Source organism: Triticum urartu, chromosome 1A, assembly GCF_056163025.1.
Source record: "Triticum urartu cultivar PI428250 chromosome 1A, HENAU_Tu73, whole genome shotgun sequence".
In the NCBI taxonomy this organism is placed as follows: Eukaryota; Viridiplantae; Streptophyta; class Magnoliopsida; order Poales; family Poaceae; genus Triticum; species Triticum urartu.
The window spans coordinates 117,804,085-117,825,333 of NC_141873.1; the positions used below are offsets into that span (position 1 = coordinate 117,804,085).

Genomic DNA, 21,249 nt, shown 5'->3' on the forward strand with positions numbered 1-21,249 from the left:
GTACTGAGAATCCGAGGGATGTGTATCAACAAGACACATTAAGAAAGGTTTACGCAGGGTCTTAATCTAAAAAGAATCCTTGGAACGGGTCCCTGCTGCACGTCTGCGCCTGTGTCTCCGTTGTGCCGTATTCTGGACGGGTGTAGCACGATGGTCATCTGTAAAAGAGAGGAACTTAGGTGAAAAGTTGTCGTGCAAAAAGGTAGGTTTAAAGAACCATGTACAATTCAAGATGAGTAAAAATTGCCACTTGTTTGCGCGCGTTGAGCCCCTTGTATTTGTAATAGGGGTGTGGCCATCAAACCTGTATGAATTACATATAGCTGCGTCGGACTCGTCTAACCGTGTCCGTAGTCTTGACGACCTATCGAATGCTTTAGTTGGTGAGGCCGTGTTAGTGTGCGGCTGCCAAGGCAGCCGCACTCTCTTCGGCGCGCAGGGATCGCTCAATATTTCCATTTACTGTAATGATGCCACGTGGACCGGGCATCTTAAGCATGAGGGAAGCGTAATGCGGTATTGCATTAAAGCGAGTGAAAGCTTCGCGTCCAAGTAGTGCTTCATAGCCACTTTGGAACGGAGCAATGTGGAAGGTTAAATTTTCACTACGAAAGTTATCAGGGAAGCCGAATATAACCTCTAGTAGCAGGGAGCTCGTGCAATGAGCCCCTGGTCCTGGCGTTACTCCTTTAAAGGTAGTATTGATGTGGCAAATTTTCATTGGGTCTATCCCCATTTTGTGGACTGTGTCCTGATATATCAGGTTTAGACTGCTGCCACCGTCCATCAGGACTCGTGTGAAGAGGTATCCGTCAATTATTGGGTCTAATACCAAGGCAGCCCATCCTGCACGTCGGATACTTGCTGAGTAATCCCGATGGTCGAAAGTGATCGGTTGAGACGACCAGTGGCAGGACTCCGCGGTGATAGGCCTTTGGGCATATTTCTCTGGGAGTGCCGCTTTGTTTCTACCCTTGATCACGTGTAACACGTTTACTGTTTTGACTTCTGGTGGAAATTTCTTTTGTTCCCCAGTGTTTTGCTTGCGAGGCTCATCCTCGTCTTCGCTTGGTGTATCCTACCCCTTATGTTCGGCGTTGAGCTTGCCGGACTGCTTGAAGACCCAACATTCTCTGTGGGTATGATTTGCAGGTTTATCGGGGGTGCTAAGGATCTGACATATTTGGTCCAGAATTTTGTTTAGGCTGGACAGTTCATCTCTGGCGCCTTTAGAGGGCAGCTTTTGCTGACCTGGCCGAGAGCTTCTGAATCTGGCGTTTACCGCCGTGCTCTTCGGGCTGTCTTCTTTATTCCGGCGCTTATTATTTTTGCTGCGTCATGATTTCCCGTTTCCATCTCTAACTTCGGATGTACTTGGGTCGCTGGTGCTGCATCGGGCTAGCCAGCTGTCCTCGCCCGCGCAAAAGCGGGTCATGAGGTTTGTTAATGCTGCCATTGTTCTCGGCTTTTCTTGGCCGAGGTGTCTGGCAAGCCATTCGTCTCGGACACTGTGTTTAAAAGCTGCCAAGGCTTCGGCGTCCGGACAGTCAACTATTTGGTTCTTTTTAGTAAGAAACCTATTCCAAAGCTTTCGGGCTGACTCTCCGGGCTGTTGAGTTATATGACTCAAATCGTCTGCATCCGGTGGTCGGACATAAGTCCCTTGAAAATTTGCCCGAAAGGCGTCTTCGAGCTCTTCCCAACTTCCGATGGAGTTTTTGGGGAGGCTTTTAAGCCAGTGCCGAGCTGGCCCTTTGAGTATGAGGGGTAAATACTTAATGGCGTGGAGATCATCTCCTCGAGCCATATGGATATGGAGGATATAGTCCTCAATCCAGACCCCAGGGTCTGTTGTTCCGTCGTATGCCTCTATGTTTATGGGTTTGAATCCCTCTGGAAATTCATGGTCCAGCACCTCATCGGTGAAACATAGGGGGTGTGCGGCACCCCTGTATCTGGGTGTACCGCGTTGTTCGGATGTTTGTTGTGTTGCATCGTATGCTGGAGCGCACTTGCATGGTCCATAGATGGATCTGGTTGCGACGTCCTTTTGATGCGAGCCCTCGCGTGGATCGCGTATTGGCTTATGTGCGGCGTTGTTTGCCGCTCTATGTTGGCCGTGAGGTCGTCTATCCGGCCAGATGGCCGTTTTAATTTTTGGTTGCGGGGGATCTAGGGCCTCCTCATCGAATTCAGGTAGCAACTTCCGCTTCGAGTAGCTCTTGGTGGGGCGATTACCGCCGTACTTCGCTGCTGTGTTGAGTACTTTACTCCATCTGATTTTGAGTGTGTCTTGCGCAGCCTTGAGCCTTTGCTTCTGCTTTTTTAGACTCCTCGCGGTGGCAACAAGCCTTTGACAGGCATTCTGTTGCTCCGGGTGTCTGTCTGGTGTGATGTCGTCCGGACTATTATCTTTGACAGAGTCGGGTTGTTCGGTTTGATTCTCCGTGTTGCCGTGGTCTGGCGATGGTTCACCCTGCTCTAACGCTGGGTCTATATGATCGTTGTTTCTGCCGAGGCGGGATTTGGAGCGGCGCTTACGCCGCCGCTTTGACTGCTTCTCGAGGGGACAACCCTTTGTTGCGTCCTTCCGTTCCTCGTCGTCATTTTCTTTTGGTGTGTCCACCATGTATACGTCATGTGATGAAGTGGGCGTCCAGTGCCCTGTGGGCAGTGGTTCCAGTTCGTCTCCTGCATCGTCGTCCATATCGTCGATGTCTTCGGAGTCGAAGTAGAGCATGTCGGTTAAGTCATCGACAGTGGCTACTAAGTGGGTGGTGGGTGGGCGGCAAATTTCTTCGTCATCCGCATCCCAATCCTGCCAGACATAGTTCGGCCAGGACTCTCCTGACAAGGAGAGAGACTTTAATGAATTCAGTACGTCGCCGAAGGGCGAGTGCTGGAAGATATCCGCGGAGGTAGACTCCATGATCGGCGCCCAATCGGATTCGCTAGGAACGGGCGCAGGCAGTTCGGAGTCCGTGGCCGGAGAAGGATCCGGTAGTCTGACAACACGGCTCTCGTGCAGGGTAAGGTCGATGTTTGGCTCGATCGCCACTGAGGATACGGCCTCCGTGACGGGGTCTATCCACCCGTCCATGGATGGCGCAACTGGCTCCGAATTGAGGCTCGGAGCGGTTGCCGGTGCGATCTCCTGAATACGGTCCGATGGTAGAGCCAAATCGTACTCATCGTGACTGCGTGGCGCACAAGGCAGGGGCTCGAATCCGTCGAAGATCAAGTCTCCGCGGATATCGGCAGTGTAATTTAAGCTTCCAAACCTGACCTGGTGGCCAGGGGCGTAACTTTCGATCTGCTCCAGATGGCCAAGCGAGTTGGCCCGCAGTGTGAAGCCGCCGAACACAAAGATCTGTCCGGGGAGAAAAGTCTCACCCTGGACTGTATCGCTATCGATGATCGTAGGAGCCATCAAGCCTAACGGCGACGACACCGAGGAACTCTCAATGAAAGCACCAATGTCGGTGTCAAAACCGACGGATCTCGGGTAGGGGGTCCCGAACTGTGCGTCTAAGGCGGATGGTAACAGGAGGCAGGGAACACGGTGTTTTACCCAGGTTCGGGCCCTCTTGATGGAGGTAAAACCCTACGTCCTGCTTAATTTATTCTTGATGATATGGGTATTACAAGAGTTGATCTACCACGAGATCGGAGAGGCTAAACCCTAGAAGCTAGCCTATGGTATGATTGTATGTTGTCCTACGGATTAAAACCCTCCGGTTTATATAGACACCGGAAAGGGTTAGGGTTACACAAGGTCGGTTACAAAGGAGGAGATATACATATCCGTATTGCCTAGCTTGCCTTCCACGCCAAGTAGAGTCCCATCCAGACACGAGACAAAGTCTTCAATCTTGTATCTTCATAGTCTAACAGTCCGGCCAAAGGATATAGTCCGACTGTCCGGAGACCCCCTAATCCAGGACTCCCTCATCTTGCTTATCACATACTTCTCAAAGTGACGATGTATTTCATTCACATTATCATTTGTCGAAGCTTTGATCTATATGTTGTCATCAATTACCAAAAAGGGGAAGATTGAAAGTGCAACTAATCCCCAGATGGTTTTGGTAATTTATAACAACATATAGCTCATTGAACTAATATCCATTCAAGATTAATATTTCAGAAAGTTCAATGAATGGCATGGCATGGAGTAGAGATGTGGACCTCTCAAAATGCTAAGGACACATATTGGCTAAAGCTCAAAACTCTTCATTTTATTTTAAGTGATCCAAGATCACATTGAGAGCCAATACTATTAAAAGGGGATGCGGTGTTGCTTAATGGCTTGCTTGCTCAAATGCTTAGTGATATTGCTCCAAATATCCTCAACCACTTTCTCCATCCAAATATGTCAAAACCCTAGACTCCAACTCGGCCCCATGGATTCATCCTATCTGGAGCCACTGGGTTCATATGACATAGCCACAACTAGAAACCCTAACAAGTTGGTCACACCAATATGGATCTTGGTCTCACCGAGATGGCCTTGCCAACTCTTTGTTATCTGTTGCAATTATTTCGGTCTCACCAAAATAGCGATCGGTCTCATCAAGATGGCTTGACCAATTCTCTGTTGCCCTATTGCTTCACTTCTATCTCACCGAGTTGATGCAATCGGCTCCACCGAGATGAGGTTTACCCTAAGCCCTAGCACACCGGTCCCACCCAGTTGTTCCAGTCGGTCCCACCGAGATTCCTAATGTTCACATTTTAAACTAAAATGTGTGTAACGGTTGGATTTTATGTGGAGGCTATATATACCCCTCCACCCCTTCTCCATTTGTGAGAGAGCCATCAGAACGTGCCTACACTTTCAGCATATATTTTCCGAGAGAGAACCACCTACTCATGTGTTGAGACCAAGATATTCCAATCCTACCGCAAGATTCTTGATTTCTAGCCTTCCCCAAGTTGTTTTCCACTCAAATCATCTTTCCACCATATCCAAATCTGCGAGAGAGAGTTAAGTGCTGGGGAGACTATCATTTGAAGCACAAGAGCAAGGAGTTCATCATCAATACATCATATATTACCTTTTGGAGAGTGGTGTCTCCTAGATTGGTTATGTGTCGCTTAGGAGCCTCCGACAAGTTGTGGAGTTGAACCAAGAAGTTTGTAAGGGTAAGGAGATCGCCTACTTCGTGAAGATCTACCCGAGTGAGGCAAGTCCTTCGTGGGCGATGGCCATGGTGGGATAAACAAGGTTGCTTCTTTGTGGACCCTTCGTGGGTGGAGCCCTCCACGGACTCACGCAACCGTTACCCTTCGTGGGTTGAAGTCTCCATCAACGTGGATGTACGATAGTACCACCTATCGGAACCATGCCAAAAATCTCCGTGTCTCCATTGTGTTCGCACTCTTCAAACCCTTCCCTTTACCTTCATATGCAACATTTTACTTTCCGCTGCTACATTTATCGTTGAGGACTAGGCTCGGTGCGTAACTGAGATTAAAAATCCTATTACTCATACTTAAAAGGCCGTATGCATCCCTAGTTGGTGCAGAGGCGGGGAAGTAAAATTCTCCCCCAATTTTATAAGAACAACCAAGGCTGACCCCCGCGTCGCCCCCCCCCGCTAGGGCGACTCGGGCGCCGCCCAAAAACCTAGCCATCGCCGGCGCGCACTCCCTCCTCCCCTCCCTACGCCACCGCCGGGGGACGCCACCGGCCTAAGCCCGGGGGCCGCCGGCGGTGGCGGAGGACATCGCGTCTCCCCCGCATCTCTGGGGTTGTGTAGGGCCTCGAATCGTATGGTGGCGTGCCTGATCTGATCGGTACGACGAAGATGGCTGCGACGCGGCGGGGTCGGAGGCGGCGCGGGCTGCGGGTGTGGTGGCCAGCCCTGTTCGGGCGGCGGCGGCACACCATCTGCCTTTGGATCGGCGGCGGCGGAATGAAGGGCCTGGTGGTCGCGTCGGCGGCACCTCCGTTAGATCTGTTATGGCCGGTGTAGCCGGTAGTGGTGGTCACCTCTTTCGCCAGAGGTGGTCGGCCTACGGCTGGGTGGTCGGGTCTCGAGATTCGTCATCTAGTTCCGGCACGAGTCGGGGAGACACAGTTACCGGTGAAAACATAGTCGTTGGCGGGCGATGGCGGCATTTTGCGCCGTTACCTTGATGAGGGCATCGTTATGTAAATGCTGTCGACCCACTCGTGCTTCTTCGGGGGAAACCCTAGGATCTGGTCTTCCAGATCGGACGATGACAGTACTACGGTGCCGTTTCTCTCTTGGGAGCATTGTTTGTGGAGCAGCGCTGGAAGACAGAGGCAGGAGGTGAAGCGGCTTCGTCTTGCATGGAGCTTCGGTGAAGCTGTCAAGTCATGCCTGGTCGATAGGTGCTACGCTGAGTCATGCCTAGTTGGCAAGTGCTACGCACGGCAGATCGTCCAGTCTTCGAGTCTGGACGGATGAGCGCAGGGCGGTGGCGCGGTTGGGCGCCATGGTGGCGTCGACGGATGTCCGGACTTGCAAGAATGATGTGGATTTCTCTTCTGAATATGGCCAGTGGTCCGATGATGATGGCGGCTCCTAAAAACATGTGCATGTGGTGTGCGTTTTAGGTAGGCTGCACCGACTGTTGGTCTTAATCGTTATGTGGATGGATCGGTGATGACACCGTTTTTAGATATGAAGAGTGAGAGCATTTCACATTATTGAGTTTGTAGGTGTGACTGGTGGCTTCGGGTGAGTTGATGGCTTTGGGTGAGTTGATGTATGTTTTTGTCGGACCTTTGTGAAATAATTAATAAAGATAGCTGCATGCATCAATTGATGCAGAGGCCGTGGGTTTAACCTCTTTTAAAAAAAAATATGACGTCAGATTTTTTAGCGAAATCTGTTCAAAAATCTTAACCTGTTTGGCATATCCACACATAATAAGCCCCAAAGACTTGAAATTTATAGATTATAAAAGTCAAACGTAAGCAAATTTCGAGCGGAAACTGCCTTTGGCTCCATATCCACGCCCCAAAGAGGTCGAGACTTGACGGGCCCGATAAGGCGCACCGAAAACCCTCGCCTAGCCTTTCCCTGCACGCGGCGTGGGAGCGTATTTATTCGCGAACGAGGTCGAGATGCGGGCACTCGCGGCCGCAGCAGCAACTGCAGTAGTGGCGGCGCCTACCCCCGCGCGACTTCTCGTCTCCGCCCGCCGCGCTGCTCCACGATTCGGTGAGTCCTCGCTCCCGCGACTTCTCCTCCCCCCCCGACCCCATCCGGTTCCACCCCGCTCCGGCCGTTCATAGCGCCGCGCGGTCCCCGCGTCGCTCGGAGTTGCGAGGTCTGATTTGGCAGCAGAAATCCGAGGGGTCATGGGTTTGAGTTTGGTGCGGTTTTTGGTTTAGGGTCCGCGCCTGCGAGCTCCGAAGATTTTACAGGGAATGGCGGATTGTCTAGTGGACCTCTTGCGGGGTTTAGAGTGTACGGTGCTTGAGATGTTTGATTTGAATTTAGTTTCACATGGTTCCGGTTTATAGCACCCTAAAGTAAATTTGTTGTGCACGAATCTGCTAGTCGGCGTATGGGGGTCATGCGAATTTACCCACAGCTTTTGGAATTGGGGATGAAAAAGGCTGTCGTTCATTCTGCACTCTGCTCAAGTTAACCTATGACATGCTAGGTTTAAATTGTAGCTTGGTGGGGATTCGTGGCTGACGATATAACAAGTTTCACCTCATAGTTCTTTCTTTTTGGGGCCTAATTTCGGCCTTGTTGCTTATCTTTGTGCTGCCTATCTAGCTAGGTCATTGTAGGGCATCTCCCTTCGCAAGGTCACTAAGGAGCGCCTGCTACGCTTCCACCACCATGGGAGACGAGACCTCCACTTCTGCCTCAGGCTCGGCCCAGGAACCTGCGGCGCCGGTGAGTATTGGATTGCTGGTTCTGGAGATGATTGTGTTGTGTGTGTGTTTGCCCGTATCTACTTAATTGAGATGGTGACGACCCAAACTGCTAGGCCATGCAGGGAGCTGGGAGTGTCAAGCAGCAGATCTCCAATTTGGCGGCCCTGTCACTCCGTGCGACAGTGCCTGAAGTGGATGTAGAACCGATAGTTGAAGTTTGCACGGGAAAGTTTGGTGACTACCAGTGGTACGTCCCCCTATGTGTCTATTTTATTTGATGATCCGGACATGTGTGACTCCTGTTCATGTTAGCATCCCTTCAATGTGCTCATCAAGAAACTTTATCTAAACCGTATGCAGCAACAATGCAATGGGATTGTGGTCAAAAGTAAAGGGATCCGGGACAAGCTTCAAAAACCCCAATGCAATCGGACAGGTTAGAACTTTTTTTTTTGCGGGAAAAAAAGTTATTTCCTTGTTCATTCATTTCAACCTTTTTATACGTGCTGATTTTTTCACAGGCGATTGCTAAGAACCTGCCTGCCTGTGACGTTATTGAATCAGCCTCTGTTGCTGGTCCTGGTTTTGTGAATATTGTCTTATCCAAGAGCTGGGTTGCTAAGGTCTGCCTGAGATTGTTTTATCTGCAAGCTTTGCATGCATTCATTGATACTACAATTCCTTTCTGCTAAGCACCATTGAACTACATTGTTGCAGAGAATACAAGATATGCTTGTGAATGGTATCAAAACTTGGGCACCAATTCTGCCAGTTAAGAGGGTAGTGCTTGATTTCTCATCTCCTAATATTGCAAAGGAAATGCATGTTGGGCATCTAAGATCAACAATCATCGGAGACACCTTAGCACGCATGTTTGAATTCTCAAATGTTGAAGTTCTCCGACGCAATCATGTGGGAGACTGGGGTACACAGGTAATAGATTTGGTGCTATGACCTTTAGGTACTTTAAAATACTTGCTTTTTTTCTGGTGAAAAATACGGGTACAAACATATGACCTCTTAATCTTTTGAACCCTTTTGGTTCATAGAGAATGTTGTTATGCACATAAATTCATCCTTATTTTTTCCTGGGTGTGGTTATGATTTTTGGGCCTGCATCCATTTCCAGTTTCATGTACCTTTGACACATTGATGCATTAAAATGTTCATTTGGTGCGGTTCTTCTGTGCCACCAAATATTTGGCAGGTTCTGTTGATGGTATTTTCCATGAGATCTACTTACTACCTATTACACTATGATGTGCTCTATTCATTGCTGCAATGTGCACTACTTTCTGTACTTTGGTAGTTTGATAAACTAGAGCTTGTTTCCATTTCACAATGTAATTTGATCTAATTTGTTTATCCAAATGCTGCTGTGTTTTCCTTTAGCTCTTTGATTGCTCTTTAATTACATTTTGTAACCTTGTAATTATTAGATGTACTATTGATATCTAAGCTTTCTTACTACTCCCTCCGTCCAGAATTAGTTGATGCTCAAGCGGATGTATCTAGCACTGAAACACGTCTAGATACATCCGTTTGAGCGTCAACTAATTCCGGACGGAGGGAGTATTTTGTAACATACTAACAGTTGAAATTATACTTGATCGAACTATTTTGTACCGTGCTGGAGAAATTGGAGTTTTAGTATTATTGCATTGGCAGAGATATCTACTTCTGCTTGTTCTCTAGGCACTAGTAACTGTAAAATTTGCTTGCTTATATGGAGGCCTTCTAAGTTGAACGAATTTCTGCTTCGTGTACTAAACCATGTTGGTCTTTGTTCATGCAGTTTGGAATGCTCATAGAATTTCTATTTGAAAAGTTTCCGAATTGGGAGGAACTTGGCAGCCAGGCAATTGGTGACCTTCAGGTAAGGTGTTGTTCCATGCATTGTGCTTATATTGCCAAAGTCAAAAGAAGTGCTTATTTTACATTGTGTTAGAATTTCTGATTCATTAAACAAATAGTCATATATTAATTTGGTTATTTGCTGCAGGTTTTCTATAAAGCATCCAAACAAAGATTTGATGAAGATGCAGAATTTAAAGATAGGGCTCAACAAGCTGTTGTTCGGTTACAGGTAAGTTCACCTTGCATGTGGAGTCTGGGAAGATTGTGGTTTTTTCTTCTAACCTCAGCAACAACACACTGTAGGGAGGGGAGGAGAAGTATCGTGCTGCTTGGAAAAAGATATGTGAAATCAGCAGGAACGAATTTGACCAGGTTTACAAGCTCTTAGATGTACAACTTGAAGAAAAGGTAATGTTGCTTTTTTTACTGATCTGTAAAGTTTGCTCAATAAAGTATCGACGGAATGTAGCTGCAACCTGATTTTTTTAATGTTGAACCCAACACATCTGTTTCTTGAATGTTTGAACTTTGCCCTCATAATATCCTTGTTGTATGCAAACTGCAACATGAACTATTGTACTTTCTTGAACTGAAACTTGTGCAATGTTTGTTGATTAGCAGTTTTGCTCAAAGGTGTTTATTTTCTTTCTCCCACTTGAATCATAATGAAAGAACATGCCGGTAGTCAAATTAAATCTTAGTTTACTCACCCTGGCATATTTTCTCATTGTCATAGAATCCTCACAGATCGTAAATTAACAATTGCTGCCAAGTATTACAATCTGGCTTCACTTATTGGTTGTTATGGATCCTTTTGCTTTAGAAATTTAATAAACCTGTCTTTTTTTGCCAATTTCTTCCGCTTATCATATTACCAGCCAATATTTCTTGAGATATTTTCAAGACTTAAGAAATTCCTTTTTGTTGTGTATTTGTTGATGCCATTTTTCTGCAACACTTTATACTTTACTGTATCATCCAAAATCACTCTGATCAAAGCATCTGTGTCCCTTTGTGTTCATTCGCTTGAATGTCCAGTCTCTTCCCTGGAAGCAACCAAAAGGTTATTTTTTTATGTTAATCGGTGAGAAACGAAGCTCATCTACTCACTTTTCAGGGGGAGAGCTTTTATAATCCCTATATTCCGCAAGTCTTGGAGAAATTGAGTAGCCAAGGTTTGATCGAGGAAAGTGAGGGTGCTCGTGTAATATTCATTCAAGGTCATCAAATTCCTTTGATAGTGGTTAAAAGAGATGGTGGCTTCAACTATGCCTCGACAGACTTGGCTGCTCTTTGGTTAGTAGTTAAATAATGCATGCTTTTTCCTTCATATCTTTCTGAGTGCCTATTTAGCTGTTTTCTGTAGAAGCAAAGTGGATGTATATTCATAGTTGATGCAGTCTAGTTTGTGCAGTGATGGATTTTATGAACTTACACCTTTTCTTGGTCCTTGCTTTTCTCAAGGTACCGGCTTAATGTTGAGAAGGCGGAATGGATAATATATGTAACAGATGTTGGTCAGCAGCAGCACTTTGATATGTTTTTCAAGGCATGTACAAAGTGCCATTTATCTTTAGCAGAAACCTGTTATTGCAATATTGATGCTAGTAATTCTTCAGATCAAGAGAACCGTTTTTATCTTCATTCCATATTCTGCATGGGATTTCATTTTACATATTGTTTTTGTCTCAGGCTGCCAGGATGGCTGGTTGGCTTCCAGATCCAAAGGAAAAGAAGTTCCCAAAAACGAGTCATGTTGGGTTTGGCCTTGTTCTTGGAGCAGATGGCAAGCGCTTCCGAACTCGTAGTACTGAGGTTGTTCGGTTGGGAGACCTACTTGATGAGGCTAAATCTCGAAGTAAATCAGAACTTCTCCAGCGTCTCACTGAAAATGGTAAGCGGTACGCTTATACAACTTTGTTTTGTTTTCTTAATAGTCTTATATGATCATTCTTAATAGTCTTATATGATCATGGTTTTGTTCAGGTAAAATTGTTGACTGGACTGATGAGGAACTAGAGCAAACTTCAAAGGCAGTAGGATATGGCGCTGTCAAGTATGTACCAGTTTTTCTTCTTTTATGAGGACAAACTTGTTGGACTGAAGTTGAATAATTTAATGCTTTTAATCCTAAATCGATTTGTATACTCATGTTTTCTATCTTCAATGCAGGTATGCGGATCTGAAGAACAACCGACTGACTAATTACACGTTCAGCTTTGATCAGATGCTAAGTGACAAGGTATTTTCAAACCCCACGTTTTGTGGACGGATCAACGTCTTTACTCTATGGCTCTATGCTCTGTACCTTATACTGTATTTGTTGTGTGTGTTTCTGTTGCTGGCATTACTGTATCGTCTTTCCTTTGCATGAACGGAACTTCTATTCTGACCTCATCATCTTTTTGCTCACTCTCCCTAATTTTTATTTACATCCTTATTCCCTTTGTGAACAGGGAAATACCGCTGTCTATCTTCAGTATGCTCATGCTCGTATCTGCTCCATCATTCGAAAATCCAACATGGATGTAGAAGAGCTAAAAGTGGTAAACACTTGTTAGCTTTTCGTGTTTATGCTGTCAATTATATAAAATCACCATGAAATTCTTTCGGCCATTGGAAATGGATTAAATTGTTTACCTTTTGTTCTCAGAGTGGGAACATTTCTCTTGCTCATCCAGATGAGCGTGTCTTGGGACTGTATCTTATCCGTTATGCAGAGGTATGATTGTCGCCGCAACTAAATCTATTCATTTGATCCAGCGCTACAACTGTAGTCTGGTAATATTGTTGAACTGTGAGCAGGCACAGTGATTAGTAAACATTTGATTGTGCTAGTTTTTTTTTTTGGAGGAATTTTGTGCTAGTTGTTTTGGGTGGAATGTCATGTGGTGGGCCTTGGAGAAACACAAGGTCCCAGCAAAGTACATTACCCTCATCAAGGACATATACGATAATGTTGTGACAAGTGTCCGAACAAGTGATGTCGACACCGCTGACTTCCCGATTAAGATAGGACTGCATCAGGGGTCAGCTTTGAGCCCTTATCTTTTTGCATTGGTGATGGATGAGGTCACAAGGGATATACGAATATCCCATGGTGTATGCTCTTTGCGGATGATGTGGTGCTAGTTGACGATAGTCGGACGGGGGTAAATAGGAAGTTAGAGTTATGGAGACAAACCTTGGAATCGAAAGGGTTTAGGCTTAGTAGAAGTGTAGAACTAAAACCGAGTACATGATGTGCGGTTTCAGTGCTACTAGGTGTGAGGAGGAGGTTAGCCTTGATGGCTAGGTGGTACCTCGGAAGGACACCTTTCGGTATTTGGGGTCAATGCTACAGGAGGATGGGGGTATTTTTGAGGGTGGAGGATGGGGGTATTGATGAAGATGTGAACCATCGAATTAAAGCCGGATGGATGAAGTGGCGCCAGGCTTCCGGCATTCTCTGTGACAAGAGAGTGCCACAAAAGCTAAAAGGCAAGTTCTACAGGACGGCGGTTCGACCCGCAATGTTGTATGGCGCTGAGTGTTGGCCGACTAGAAGGCGACATGTTCAACAGTTAGGTGTGGCGGAGATGCGTATGTTGAGATGGATGTGTGGCCACACGAGGAAGGATCGAGTCCGGAATGATGATATACGAGATAGAGTTGGGGTAGCACCAATTGAAGAGAAGCTTGTCCAACATCGTCTGAGATGGTTTGGGCATATTCAGCGCAGGCCTCCAGAAGCTCCAGTGCATAGCGGACGGCTAAAGCGTGCGGAGAATGTCAAGAGAGGGCGGGGTAGACCGAATTTGACATGGGAGGAGTCCGTTAAGAGAGACCTGAAGGATTGGAGTATCACCAAAGAGCTAGCTATGGACGGGTGCGTGGAAGCTTGCTATCCATGTACCAGAGCCATGAGTTGGTTGCGAAATCTTATGGGTTTCACCTCTAGCCTACCCCAACTTGTTTGGGACTAAAGGCTTTGTTGTTTTGGGCGCAAATAAAGCGTGTTACACACAATGTGATCAATACATTTTACTTCAACCCCTTTTGCCCTAGGCTATGAGAAGGTAGTTTGCTGTATCGTATGACTGAAGTGCCAATTATGTGTAGACTCATGGGCAACTGTTTGGATGACTTGGCTGCGAGTCAACAAAAAGTTGTACATCTTCTTTCCTCCCCTAATGTTTTGTCCTTCTTCCCGTTCCTGATGGACCCCTCCCAGGCTAGGTCTCTGCCATAGTTCGATGTGGTTATATTCTGTAGATTCTTTAAGTACTCCCTCCGTATCAAACAGTGTAAAAAAACGTCTTATATTTTGATACAGAGGGAGTATGTTTGAAGGAAATCTGACTTGATATGCGTTAGGAAACTGGTTTTATAGATAATACTCCCTCCCTCCCATAATATAAGTGTTTTTGACACTAGTGTAGTGTCAAAAACTCTCTTGTATTATGGGACTTGCTAAATTCGACATGAAATCAGAACAACCTGGTTTATGGGCCATTGTGCTCTTGTGGGGTGGTTTTAGTAGGAGGTCATGAGTTTTTTTTTTTTGATCTGGAACACCATGCATTCCATCAGCTAGTGGGCTCGACTAAATCGTCGGCCACAGCACCCATTACATCAAGGGGGAGGTTCGTGATCCATACATGGTCACTACCAATGCCCATCCTAACACCTCGGCCAGCCAATAAATGTGCTGGTTTATTACAAGAGCGACGCACGTACAAGATTTTATACTCAATGAACCCCAATTGCAGCAAATACTTGGACTCGCGGAAGAGGCACCCGAGATGGTTTCGATCAGAGAAGTTGGTATCCAACGCTTGTTTCAATGGGAGACAGTCCGTCATGAACATTACCTGGCCCATACCAAAGCTTTCTGCCAGATTTATGGCTTTCATGAGGGCCAAAGCTTCAGCATGTGTGGCCGAAGTAAGGTTGGCGAGGGGCCCCGCTGCAGCGAACAAGACGTCCCCGAGCGTGTCCCTGGCAATACATCCCCAGCCTCCCTGTCTATTGGTAGCAAGAAAGGAGGCGTCCAGGTTGATTGTAATCCAATCCTGAGGTGGTGGGTTCCATCTACCATGGTCCACTGACGGTGATTTTTGTACTTTCGCGTGGAACTCACTCCATTCCGCAGCAATAATCATCAGCTGGCTGGCAAACGACTCTGCCGGGGTCCTCCGATCACCGTGTCTACTCCACCATTTCCACAGCAGGCCAACAACCCTCAGTTTCGTCATGTTTGGCAGGGCAAGAACTTTCTCGAGTACTTCCAGGGGTGAACAAGCTGTCATTAGATCCTGTCTGACATTGTCAAGGCCAGCTGCCCTCCACACCTGCTTGACCCATTTACATTTGAAGAATAAATGGCCTCCGTCTTCAAACAGCCGCCTGCACACCGCGCAACGAGTATCTAATTCAATTCCTCTCCTCGCGATGTTCATGTGGAGGGGGTGGCTATTGTGCCCGAACCGCCACAGGAAGTGGTGTACTTTGCCGGGGCAGCTGATTTTCCAAATGCTTCGCCAAACAGCATTCCGCCAACCTGCGCTTGATGCTCCTTCACCCTGCTGCACCCGGTTCTCGGTCCTCACCAAGCTTACATGCACTTTGTAGGCTGATCTGACAGAGAAAAGGCCCTTTGCATCAAAGTGCCAAGCAATGAAATCTTCGTGCTGATCAAAGACTGGTATGGACAGGATAGATTCGGCATCCTCTTGGTTGAAAGTTTGTCGCACAAGCGCCTCATCCCAAGAGTTTAGTGATGGGTCGATCAGCTCGCAAACCTTGGTCAGAATGTTCTGCCCACGTCCAGAGATTGGACATCTCGACAGATCGCGCGGGAGCCACGGGTCTTCCCAAATCCTTATATTTTCCCCCGATCCGACTCTCCAGATATACCCTTCTTTTACGATCTCCAACCCCTTGAGGATGCTGCGCCAAGTATAGCTCATGCCCATCGTCGGTAGAGCGGAAAGGATGCTTCCACCGGGGTAGTACTTTGCCTGCAGTACTCTAGCGCACAAGGAGTCCGGGGACTGCAGCAGGCGCCACACCTGTCTCGAGAGCATAGCCAGATTGAACGAATATAGGTCTTTGAAGCCCAGCCCTCCGTCCTCCTTGGGTAGTTTCATCTTTTCCCAACTCACCCAGTGCAACTTCCTCTCGTCTTTCTGCTGCGACCACCAGTACTTGCATATCATGTTGCTCAGTTCTTCACAAAGCCCCTTGGTCAGATCAAAGCAGCCCATAGCATACGTCGGGATCGCTTGTGCCACGGCTTTCTAGGATTTCCTTTCCTTGCATTGAGAAGAACCGTTCTAGCCACCCCTGGATCCTAGCCCAAAGCCGGTCTTTTATGTATTCGAAGCATTGCCTAACTGAGCGGCCCACATAAAGCGGGAGACCCAGAAACTTGCCATTTGTCGTTTCTTGCTGCAGACCCAGAATATCCATCACCGCACCCTTGACCGTGGCCTTTGTATTCCGGCTGAACATGATGGACGACTTATCCCGGTTAACCATTTGACCCGACCCAGCCTCATAGACCTGCAGGATACGATTTATTTCAGATGCTCCCTCCTCAGTGGCCTCGAACAGAAGTAGAGAGTCGTCGGCAAACAGTAAGTGTGACACCGTCGGAGCCGTCGGAGCCACCTGGATGCCTTTCAGCCTGCCATCCCTCTCGGCTTGTTGAAGCAACGCCGAGAATCCCTCCGCACAAATGAGGAAGAGATAGGGGGAGATGGGGTCTCCCTGACGGAGCCCCTTGCCTGGCACAATTGGGTCGGTGTAAAGCGAATTTATCTTGAATCTGTACGAGACCGATCTGATGCACTTTGATATTAGCTTCACAAAGCCCTCACAGAAACCTAGCCGGGACATGATTCTCTCCAAAAACTCCAGTCGACACGGTCGTAGGCTTTGCTCATGTCCAGCTTCAGAGCCGCAGAGTTATAGAATCAAGGAGAAATACTAGGCTCCTCGCACTGGCACGGTGTCTGCCATGTAAAGCTGTAAATCCCCTTGAGCTCCTTTGCCTACCTCCCCATTCCTGTCCGTGCTAAAAAATTACTCCCTCTGTTCCTAAATAAAGTCCTTTTAAAGATTTCAATACGGACTACATACGGAGCAAAATGAGTGAATCTACACTCTAAAATATGTCTATATACATCCGTATGTAGTCCGTGTTGAAATCTCTAAAAGGACTTATATTTAGAAACGGAGGGAGTAGATTGGTGGTTAAGTGGCGACTGAGCCACGTGCGCTGGTGAAGGCGTCTATATAAGGATGGTACTGTCTGCACGATGTGCCTCCACATCAAGTGCGTGGAGTGCCGCACCAAGTATGTTGCTTGCTGGTGTGTGGCTTGTTCCGACCAGTCACCTAGTAAAGCATTGTGGCACTTCTATTTTCAAGTTATTCCTGTATGGCTTAATTAAGTGTGATCTTGTCCCCCTTTTGTATTGATAAACGTGCTTCTATCTGTCAGATTGTTGAAGAGGCATGCACCAATCTCCTTCCCAGTGTTCTGTGTGAATACCTATACAACTTATCCGAAATGTTCACAAGGTTCTACACAAACTGCCAGGTATACTTTTATCTATTTCCATGGTTTAATTTATTCCAAGTGAAAAAATTGCAGCAGCTTCCACCTACTAGGTGCTAAAAGCGCCAGCCTCCCATTTTTCAGCACATGAGATGTAACCGTTATCTTTGTCAACTCACAGGTTGTTGGGTCACCGGAGGAGCCAAGCCGGCTGCTGCTTTGCGAAGCGACGGCGGTCGTCATGCGACAATGCTTCCAGCTGCTTGGGATCACACCGGTTTACAAGCTGTGATTGGCCAGTGTCTGATCCTTCACATCATACATTTGTTTCCACACAAGCCCGTCTCCATGGTTACAGTTTTCGTCCTTGTAACCTATTACCTCTGTTCTGAAATATAATTCGCTGGGGGAGTTCAGTTTACACTCCCCCAAAGACATATATTTAGGTACGGAGGGAGTAGTAGTTGGCACCACTAACATACTCTGAGTCAGATTGCCCCATTTGAGAACTGAAGCATCTGGTATTCTGGTTGAAACTACTATGTAGCAAAGGATAGTCGAAACATGTTTGTTTTTTGCCCTGTCCTTTTTGTGTCATCTGCTATCGTGCCTTGCCGTCAACTGTGTCCAACCAGGCTTTGATTGAGTCCGAGCGCAACACGGGTTGTGTTTGCAGGCCTCCACTAGCTCGGACGGGGCCAGTAGCGTGTCGATGCAGTGAGAACATCTCACAAGCATGGGCCACAACTGCGTTGCTTGACGCTCACTGGCAAAACCATCACCCTGGGAGAAGAGTCTTGTGAGTTGTGACACCATTGACAACGTCAAAGCCAAGATTACCGATGCATCTCTGTGTACAACTATGCAAGGCTTGCAGGCCCCTGAGCTGCAATAGCTTTTTCCTGTGGGTGCTGCTCCAACAAAGCCCCCCTCCATGTCTCGACAAGACTTGCCGAGCCTTCTTGCAGCGGCGCAGCACAGCTACTGCCCCTCCCATGGCCTTAGGGGGCGGAGGGTTAGCTGTCACGTGGGGGATGCAGATGACTCACACCCCTCTTTTACCAGGAGAGTGACTCTTTACCCCAACGTCATGGTAAAAGGAGTGCGCTGCAAGGACGAGACAGACATCTATGCCTCGGCAACGGGATGTAGCGCCACATACCCCCTGCATTTAATGCGGTAGGTACTTCCTCTGTTCCGAATTACTTGTCTTGAATTTGTCTAGATACGGATGTATCTAGACTCATTTTAATGCTAGATACCTCTGTATCTAGACAAATCTAAGACAAGTAATTTGGAACGGAGGGAGTATATATCACTGCGGTATTGTATAGCCATTGTGGTGACCTCTTGTGTGACTATAAAAGGAGGCCTAGGCTATGTAGTAAGGGGTTTGATTCTTAGAGAATTCACGCTTGCATATAGCAGGACGTAAGGTTTTACTCGAGCAGCCTGAACTTGGGTAAAACCACCATGTCATAGAGTAGACCTCGAGCGTGTTAACGCCCTCAACAGGCAATAGGGAACCAAAAAGGGGGCGTCTCTTGTCCTCAATGTTCTGTTTTGCACACACAACATAGCGCATGACAGCCGAGCGCAACGCAGGCTGTGTAGACCTTGAGGTTAACATGAGCCAGCGCTTGACCGCAACACTGGCAAGCAATGCAAGACAGCCGAGCACACAGCTAACAGCACACCGCAACAGTCAGAAGATGCTGGGACGGCCGGGAGGTGTTTGCAACACGAGCTGAACATGGATGTTGCAACCCCCCATGTTGCAATTGCAAATGTGGGGCAGCTCCTTTGTCGAATGTCGATGCTGGTTAGCGAAGCAGCAGCTTATATTTTTTAGAACAACGAAGCAGCAGTCTTGTCGTGTTGACGTGTTGTGGTACTCGCGGTCGTGCGGCTATTTTTGTGATGCATCTGCTCTGTTGGGTTCCGCTTGCTGGGTTGTTTCGAGGCAACGAGCTGCTGCGTGCTCAAGTTCGGCCTATATAGTTACGCGCCCTCGGTCGGCGTAACCACGGCTGCCGAGCTGCGAGACTGCAGGCATACCGGAAGGGAAGGCGAGCTGGAACTATGTAAGCCGTGTCCTTCTTTCGGACACGTGCGGCTAATCCCCGCGTGCCACATTGGGCACGTGTGTTCTTGCTGTGGCCTGGTCGAAAGACACGGCGCATGCACGTGCCCCACGCCTCACACGGCTTGGGTTCTCGCCTGTCCGGTGCTCGACGGACCAGTACATATACGCGAGCGCTCCTAGCCACCTCAGTTCATCACACTTCACTGCAGTGCAAGGCATCAGCTCTCGACAGACTCCTCACCGCCGCTTCCGCTACCGAAAAGAGAGGGTTTTTTCAGCGCTGCTCCTGAAAGAGAGATAGAGAGAAGAAGACGATGGCAACAATGGTCAGAGGCGTAAGGATGCCTGCTGCTGCACGGTCGTCGGCGGCGGGGAGGAACAAGAAGCTCCGGAAGCCGTACACGATCACGAGGCCGCGGGAGAGGTGGACCGACGAGGAGCACGAGCGATTCCTCCACGCCCTGCACATGTGAGCGATCCCTCGATCAGCTGCTCTTTCCTCTCTGCCTGTACTTGGAGCTCTGAACTGACGAGAAGCTTTCCATTTTGTTTTCCTCTTGCGGGACTGCAGATTCGGCCGTGACTGGAAGAGCATCGAGGCCTTGGTGGCGACCAAGACGAGCGTGCAGATCCGCAGCCACGCCCAGAAGCACTTCCTCAAGGCCCAGAAGCTCGGCCTCGGGGCGTGTCTGCCGCCGCCACTTCACCCTCGCCGCGGCGCGGCCCTCGGCCAGCAGCCGCCGGCCCACCCTGACGCCGACATGCTGGTGCCGAGCATGGACTGGGCATGCGCCGCGCCTGAATCCCGCTGGCCGGACCTCGACGCACCGGGCGCCGAAGAGTGGCCGTCCGCCGGTGCCCTGCACCTGCAGGACGAAACCGTTGAGCTCCCACTGTCTCCCCACGACCTGCGCTTCGCTCTGGTCTACCGGTTCGTCGGCGACGTCTTCGCCTCCGACGCGGCTGTCCCCGTCGATGCGCAACTCCACAGGCTTCAACTGCAGGGCGTCGACCCCGTCGTCGTGGACACGGTGAGCACTTCACATGCACATTGCCACATTCTGACATCACCTAGCTGGCCCAATGTGTCCCATCTCCTCTAACTTATCCTTTCTCGTGCCTAATTTGAGCAGATCTTGCTGGTATTAAGGAATCTGGAAGCGAACCTGTGTGCCTAGGACTCTGCGAACGGCATGGTTTCTTTCCTCATCGACAGAGAATTCGAAGCACGTTCGGTCACATGGATGGACGGACAGTTTTAGTTTCTTGGAGTCGGTTAATTTTGTGCAGAAAACTAATTGATGTGTAGAAAGAGAAATGTGAAAAAAGAGTTCGTTTGAATTAGTCTTATTCACTCACTTAGGCTATGTACAGTGTTTTTTTTGCGGGGAGGCCATGTACAGTGTTTGATACGATATGTTTTCTTATTCATAGGGTTAAAATCAGACTTCACTCTATTTCATTACCATGCAGAGAAGATAAAAAAAACATGTTATACGATAGATTATCTCTTGCATTATCTGCATCACCCAGACAATCATTCAGTGATTAAAATTGAACTTTTTTGTGAATGATTGAAATTAAATTAAGAAACATGTGACTAAGGAAAAAAAATCTCTTTTCGCAAAAAATGGAAAAAAAAATCTCGCACAATGGTTAAAAATGCCATTTTTCATATAAAGAGATTGTCTCTTCACTAAGCAAGACCAATTTTTTTTTCTCTCTTCTAGCTCAAACATTATGCAACAGTTTCGTCTCCTTTTTCATCCCTAACCCTAGGCGGCTAGGGCAAACCCCCTACCCCCCCGACTTCATTGGCGAGTCTGTGATTCACCTCCCCTCTGCTTGCCGCTCTAGGGGTTGGTGACGGGGAGGGGAATGTCAGGCCCCTAA

General features: G+C 47.9%; 2 protein-coding genes across 6 annotated transcripts; both read left to right on the forward strand.

Moving 5' to 3' along the window:
• The first annotated feature begins 6,977 nt into the window (after positions 1 to 6,977).
• LOC125550462 (arginine--tRNA ligase, cytoplasmic) lies at positions 6,978 to 17,851 on the forward strand. 4 transcript variants are annotated; one of them, XM_048713464.2, is made up of 18 exons: positions 6,978 to 7,196; positions 7,768 to 7,886; positions 7,981 to 8,114; positions 8,228 to 8,303; positions 8,389 to 8,490; positions 8,585 to 8,800; positions 9,663 to 9,743; positions 9,870 to 9,953; positions 10,028 to 10,132; positions 10,842 to 11,020; positions 11,189 to 11,273; positions 11,417 to 11,618; positions 11,711 to 11,780; positions 11,897 to 11,966; positions 12,181 to 12,270; positions 12,378 to 12,446; positions 17,214 to 17,312; positions 17,452 to 17,851. In XM_048713464.2, exons 1-18 carry the CDS (start codon positions 7,100 to 7,102, stop codon positions 17,560 to 17,562), a joined length of 1,989 nt encoding a protein of 662 aa, XP_048569421.1. In that variant the 5' UTR covers positions 6,978 to 7,099; the 3' UTR covers positions 17,563 to 17,851. The 4 variants fall into 4 exon arrangements, with proteins under 4 accessions (XP_048569421.1, XP_048569428.1, XP_048569437.1 ...); XM_048713471.2 differs by having other exon boundaries at positions 7,990 to 8,114; XM_048713480.2 differs by having other exon boundaries at positions 7,030 to 7,196; positions 7,764 to 7,886.
• Positions 17,852 to 17,995: 144 nt separating this feature from the next.
• Positions 17,996 to 20,806, forward strand: LOC125550489 (protein REVEILLE 6-like). 2 transcript variants are annotated; one of them, XM_048713500.2, is made up of 3 exons: positions 17,996 to 19,825; positions 19,928 to 20,387; positions 20,490 to 20,806. In XM_048713500.2, the coding sequence occupies exons 1-3, from the start codon at positions 19,671 to 19,673 to the stop codon at positions 20,532 to 20,534; spliced, it is 660 nt and encodes a 219-aa protein (XP_048569457.1). In that variant the 5' UTR covers positions 17,996 to 19,670; the 3' UTR covers positions 20,535 to 20,806. The 2 variants fall into 2 exon arrangements, with proteins under 2 accessions (XP_048569457.1, XP_087371429.1); XM_087515303.1 differs by lacking the exon at positions 20,490 to 20,806 and having other exon boundaries at positions 19,928 to 20,482.
• Positions 20,807 to 21,249: the final 443 nt, after the last annotated feature.